Here is a 6,628-nt window from a genome sequence, read left to right as displayed (position 1 = left end):
ACATGGATAAAAAATATGACACATATACAATGAAGTACTACTGTGCTATAAAGAAGAATAAACTCAGGTCATTTGTAGGAAAGTAGATGCAATTTGAGACCAAAAGTTTAAGTGAAATAAATCAGACACATAAGCTTAAATATTTTATGGTTTCTTTTATATAAGAAACCCAAAACATAAATAAATTGAAGAGGAAATTAAAGATAGTAGGAAACAGGGAGGTGTATCTTATACAAAAGGGAAGGAGATTTAGAAATGGAGAGGGGGCAGGGAAGGGAAGGAAAAGTGATGAAGAAATGAATGAAGATGTGTTATGTACGTGGACCAACTCCCCAGGATGAATATAATCATTACATACTGCAACCATGTACTAATTTAAATAAAAATTTTAAAAATGAGTTGTTAAATAAAATCCACTGAGAAGTTCATATAATGTATGATCCTTCTGATAGTTGGATTTTACCCATGAGATGCTCATAAACTTGAGGTAATGCTTCCTGGGTGATGTCTCACTTGGACTTTGGAAAGGTGCTACACTGTGTGGGTGCTGGAAAATTATATTCTCTCTAAAAATAAATACCCGCGCTATGTGTCTTTTGTTTCCCCTCAAGTGTAGAGTCAGAGGCTTGAATAATCAGACAGCTGGGGTTTATGAGAGGCCACACTGCAAGTGAAATTCTTGAGGCTTCTCCAAGGATTTTTCTCATGAGGTGGCAAACACTTAGAAACAAAATGAAACCATCGTAAGCCTTGGTTTCACTACAGAGCTTTCATTTTACACAGCTTCTCTTTTAGAGTTTTAAATGTATAAGTCAAAGTGTATATGTATGCAGATGGAATTGAGGTATTAAGGAGTTACTAAGAAGCTTCGAAGTTAATGGACCTTTATAAAATACAACAGGATTCCTGGTCTTGCTGCTTACTTAACTGTGTACTGGCCAAGGTACTGTGTTTAATCTTGCGGGAGGGTAGTGTGACTATCAAGCACAATGTACATAGAATGTCTGATGTAAACCTTTAAAAATGGTCAGTCTACAGGGTGTGTGTAGAGCCATGAAGGAAAGGCACATCTCAGGAGGAGAGCTGAGTCTTTCCTGAGGGCCTTAGGTGTTATGCATAAACTTCATGGCCCCTGAATGAAACCAAATAACTTTTGTAATTATAAGTCTAAATTTTTTTTATTTTAAAGAGTAGTAAGAAAAAAGAATAATAGCAGCATACCAACTTCACAGACATAAACAAAACAAAGCAAGAACATTAAAAGTGATACAGGGTTTCAAAACAAAATGATAAGAATTAACAGTGGTTGTTATATTACATATTGTTATCTTCAGTGAAGTTGCTCAGATTACCAGATGTAAGAATGGAATATTGTTCAAACCATTAAAGAGAATAAGAAATAATTATTAAATAAAACATTAAAGATAATGCAGAGTTTCATTAGACAGCATGGTAGGAATTCACCAATGGTTGTTCCATTGCATATTGTTGTCTTCAAATCAGTTACTCAGATTACCAGATACAAGCATGCAAAATTGGTCAAAATTTAAAAAATTTTAAGCATTAACTGTTGCTTTCAATAAACCATCAGACATCAGCAGTACAGTTATCCCAGCTATTCTTCTATGCATAAACATGCACACACACACACACACACACACACACACACACATCTATTTTGCCTTCATTCTTTCTTCTTCTTTCCCTCATCCCAGTTGTTCCTTCCTTTGAGCAATTTCTTTCCCATTCATATCATCTATTGTACTATAAGTCTAAATTTTTTTTTTTTTTTTTACTGGGAATCGAACTCAAGACCTTGCGCTTGCCAGGCAGGTGCTTATTTCTTAAAGGTAAAAGTTTCATCTTCATTGATCTCATTTTAGTACATGGTGAGATATATGGGTCTATATTCAGTGTTTAGCATGTGGATAGCCAGTTATTCATGCATTTTGCTCTATCTGAAGTGGTAGGAATGAAAACCTACTAGGACTAACTGGCTGAGGGTTCTTTTCTCAGTTGGTGTAGAAATCATGAATTAGCAAATTGTAGCTCTTTTAGTATTTACAGCCTTGACCTTTGAATGTCCGTGGTTGTCAGCTCTTGGTGTTCGCGGCCCTTCTCTCAGCATGGAGCAAACATGGAGCAAAGGCCCAGGAATGCCTTTAGCTGCCCGAGATGGTGGCTTCCAGCAATTCTGCGTTGTTCTGTGGCTGCTAGTCACTTTGAGGTCCCCAGTCCCAGAGGCTGACTGCTTTTGTTGACAGTGTCCTTTGGCGTTACCACTTCTCAGTACACTAGCTCAGTATACTCTGAGTTAGAAATCACAAATAGGCAAGCATATGCCTTCCGAAAGAGGGCTTTTTTTTTTTAGTTCATATTGTGTAGCACAAGGGAAGACAGGGCATGGATGGGCTCACTAAGCACATGGGAAGGTGGCTTATGTAGGGATGAATGGTGGGCTTATGCAGAGGCAGTGTCACACTTTGTGTTCGGTCATGGGTAAGGCAGGGACCCCTCACTCACCTGACTGAAGAAGGTTATAGACGGGCAGAATCATCCAGAGAGGCCGTGGGATGGAGTCACCCGAAGGGGCTACAGGCCGAGTCGACGTGGACAGGTCCGTGACTGAAGCTTTGCGGTAGGTGAGGCGGATATCCCCTGGAGCAGCCATGGGGCACTTTCTGTAACTGTGGCTGGCTGTGAGGTATTTGGGACAGCTGCAGAAAGAATGAAAAATTATCTTTTGGGGAGCATTAGGCCCGTCTCCCCTGTCTCACTACTGCCTGGAACTTATTTTATTTCCTAAGCTATCAGTCATTATATTGATCACCTCAAGGCATAACAAACCTATACACTAATATTTTTGGCCTAAATGACTTGATTTTGTCTACACAGCCAAATTTGTACTTGGTTTTCATATACAATAGATGATTATTATATTGAACAGTTCATTACCAGATTCCAGCATCTTGCAAACTGTGAGATTTTCACGTAAGAAACAGTGGAAAAATAAACTGTATTTCTACATGTGATGCTTTTGCATAATTTTGCTGGTAGTAGTTGACTAAAATACTGGAAATTGTCTCTAAGTTCAGTTATTTAAATAATTGTTTTATCCAGGTGATGCATTCCGGGGCCTCCGAAAAGAAGACAATCAAAATGCAATGCCTTTCAGCACACCCGATGTTGACAATGACGGGTGCCGCCCTGCGTGCCTCCTCCGGGGTCAGTCTGTGAAGAGCTGCAGTCACCTCAGAAACAACACGGGCTGGTGGTTCAGCCAGTGTGGCCTAGCAAATTTAAATGGCATCCATCACTTCCCTGGAAAACTGCTTGCCAGTGGAATTCAGTGGGGCACGTGGACCAAGAACAAGTCACCCATCAAGATTAAATCTGTCTCAATGAAAATTAGAAGAACTTCCAATCCATACTTTAAGTAAGCACACTTCAAATTGTGTGCAAGCCCTATGATTATTTTTGATGTTATATTAAAGATTTTACATAGTTTCTCTCTTTACTATGGTTTCTAACACATTAGCTAAAGTTTTACTATAGATGACATTTTGGTATTAGAGGTTTAATCAGAAAACTTCACTTTTGTAGCATTTTATAAAAAAACCTACATTTTTACTACTAACAATATTGATTAAAATGTAGTACAATCTATTTTGAATGAATTACAATTTGTAATCCTGAAACTTACACTCCTTTGAAGGGACTTTACCTTCTCTTTGAAACATATAACAAAAGGTTAGAAAAATTCAAGAAAGTATTTTACTTATTACTATATTCACTTTATATGATTAATTATATAATCTACAGATACTTTATGTTGGAGAAAACTATAAGGAATAACTTTTAATCAGATTAATATATAAATTCCACATGTTTAAATCATTATTCTTAGGTGATGCCATATATTTTACAAGTAATGTGCTTGCTGCCAAAATAAAGTCTATTTTGCTTTCATATTTCATCTTGGTTAATAATTTTGTTCTTAGCCAGGTGTGGTAGCAATGTCCATAATCCTATCTACTTGCAAGGCAGAGGCAAGAGAGTCAGAAGTTCAACCTGGACAATTTAGTGAAGCCCTGTCTCAAAATAAAAAATAAACACACTGGAGATGTAGCTCAGTGACGGAGCATCCTTGGGTTCCGTCCACAGTACTGAAAACGACTGTTGTCTGTAATAAATGTAGCGCACATCCTGATCAGTTGCATTCTAAAACAATTTATATCTTAACTTTACCCAGTAGGAATAGTATGAACTTTATGCAGGAGCAGTGGAGAAAGAGTGAGGAATCAGTGGTCTAGTTGTGCTTGGAGCAAGCTGGATCTCTCCACTTTTCCTCAGATGGCCAAGAATTCCATGGGAGAAGACAGCAGGGAGCATGCTTGCACAGTGTCAATTATTGGTGAGCGATAAGAGAAACAGAAATAGTTTTGAACAAGTAACAGAGAACAATGCACAAGGGAGGGGGAGAACTGGCTGAAAAATGATGTAGGCAGGAGAGTGAATTAAAAGTAGGTGTGAGGAGATAGATGTCAGGGTGAGGCAGCTGAGCTGAGAATAGGCTAAGCTTGATCAGGATACCAAATCTGATTTGGGTTCAGGGATGTGGAAAAATGACAAAGTCATTGTTTAAGAATTATTCTACGTTGAAATTTTCTCAAAGCAGCGAATGAATCATGAAGAGGATGTACATAAGACAAGGCTGCAGGGAGGTGCATGCAGTTCCCCATCATTTCCAGTGCATGTCTGAGCTTCTGTATCGTGGTGTGGAGTAAAATATCTTCCGGGCTGTAAAGCGCAGAACTGGGAGTTCACTGTTTTTATACCTGTGGTAAGATGAGCACCAGAAGAAAAGTTAATGTATACATTAAAGTGTCAGGTATTTTTCTCGTTGCTGAGACAAAATACCCAACACCCAAAGTTCAAGAGGGAAAGGTTTATTTAGCTCGCAGTTTGTAGAGGTGTCAGTCCATCGTTGGTTGGCTCCAAGGCAGGGTGTCTTGGCAGAGGGGCATCGCAGAGGACAGTTTATGGCAGGTGGAAGACAGCAAAACAAACAAGCAAGGGACCTCAGCAGCTTCTTTCTGCCCCTTTTATCTTATCCAGGCTACTTGGGGCGGGCAGCACTCACACCCTTCATCCTAGTGCCCTTGATCCTAGCACTGCGCCATGAATCAATCCCAGCGTCACACACTCTAGATCCAGCCACCTCTGAAAAAGCCCCACCTGTGACCGCAAGAGACTTTGGGGGACATAGCAGACACAAGCCATGACACGAGGTAATACTTCTACCTCTCAGCACGTCACATCTGCTGTTTAGATTTTGGGCCTTGTGGTTCTTGCTGAGCCTATACGGAGTCAGTTTCTTTTATGGTCCCGCAAGGTCTAGGTTTCACATTTTTATCCCATCATAAAGTCTATGGAGATGGTAGAAATATTGAGGGACTATTGATATCCATTTTTCTGAAGTTCAACTCTCTGTGGTTTAGCTTTCCGAGGTTTCAGTTATTGTAGTCAACCATTGTCCAAAAGGACAGTGCAATATGTGATATTTTGACAGACCACATTCACAAAACTTTTATTATAGTGTTATAATTGTTCTATTTATTATTGGTTATGTTGCTAGATCTTCCTATGCCTAATTTATAAATCAAACTTTATCATAGCTGTATAGGTATCGAAAACACCCATCGTATACATAGGGCTCTGCACTATTTTCACTTTTAGGTATCTACTGGAGCTTTGGAATGTATCTTCCACAAATAAAAGGAAACTTCTGGTAACTGAAAAATACATACATAACAGTGACTAGAAATCTTGGAATCCATCTTATCACATTAAAGCTACATTAGTGTTATGAGGAAAACAGGTCAGAAACAGGAATTCTATAACTTAATAAAACATATGAAAACTTACAGTATATCTGAAAATGAGTTTTGTATCAGTAGGAGAAGAGGCAGCGGATAAGTGGTAATATGTAAAATGGCTAAAATTTGAAAATAAAGGGATTATCTTATTGTACAAAAATTAATTCTAGATTAATTAACTATGTGAAATTAGCCAAAATTGATTAGTATTAGGCAAAAACATGAGGCAATCTTTTATGTGAAAGGCAGAAGGAATTAATTTGATTACTTGACTGTTGGAAGCTTCCATATAAGCAAATACAATAAGCAAAATTAGAGACATGGAAACAACTGAAAAAGGTATTTTAAACAAATTCCAAATTTTATTTTTTTACATATAATGGATCCTAAAATATAAGAATAGAGAATTGCTTTAAATTAGGTAAATGAGATGAATGGCAATTGACAGAATATAACTGGTTAATAAATATAAAATTACCTCATGGGTGTCATGAAATTTAAGACCTAATATTGTCAGAATTTACATGACGTAACACTATTCAGAGTTGGTGCAGAAGATAGGCTATGGGAGTACACAGATGTTTGTTGTGATGTAAATTGATATAATCTTGGTGAAGAAGAAAATCTTGTTAATCTAGGGAAAATGGTTGATCTCAGTTTTATATAAGATATCCATACACGTTTATGAATATTCAACATAGCTAGCACTTAGTGTTTATTCAGTACTTGACACTGGTTTATAAATGTTA

At 37.8% G+C, this 6,628-nt stretch overlaps 1 protein-coding gene across 1 annotated transcript in view; it reads left to right on the top strand.

The window, feature by feature from the left end:
• Angptl5 (angiopoietin-like 5) overlaps positions 1-3,925 on the top strand; it is an 18,599-nt gene extending 14,674 nt beyond the window's left edge. The window contains exon 8 of the mRNA XM_005377966.2: positions 3,121-3,925. Within this exon, the coding sequence (XP_005378023.1) occupies positions 3,121-3,440 (320 nt within the window). The 3' untranslated portion in view covers positions 3,441-3,925. The remainder of the gene's footprint in view (positions 1-3,120) is intronic.
• Positions 3,926-6,628: the final 2,703 nt, after the last annotated feature.

The sequence above is a fragment of the Chinchilla lanigera genome, unplaced genomic scaffold, assembly GCF_000276665.1.
Source record: "Chinchilla lanigera isolate Chin_1 unplaced genomic scaffold, ChiLan1.0 scaffold00011, whole genome shotgun sequence".
NCBI classification, from domain to species: domain Eukaryota; kingdom Metazoa; phylum Chordata; class Mammalia; order Rodentia; family Chinchillidae; genus Chinchilla; species Chinchilla lanigera.
Note: the sequence above shows the minus strand (reverse complement) of the source record. Positions and strands in the feature narration are given on the sequence as shown.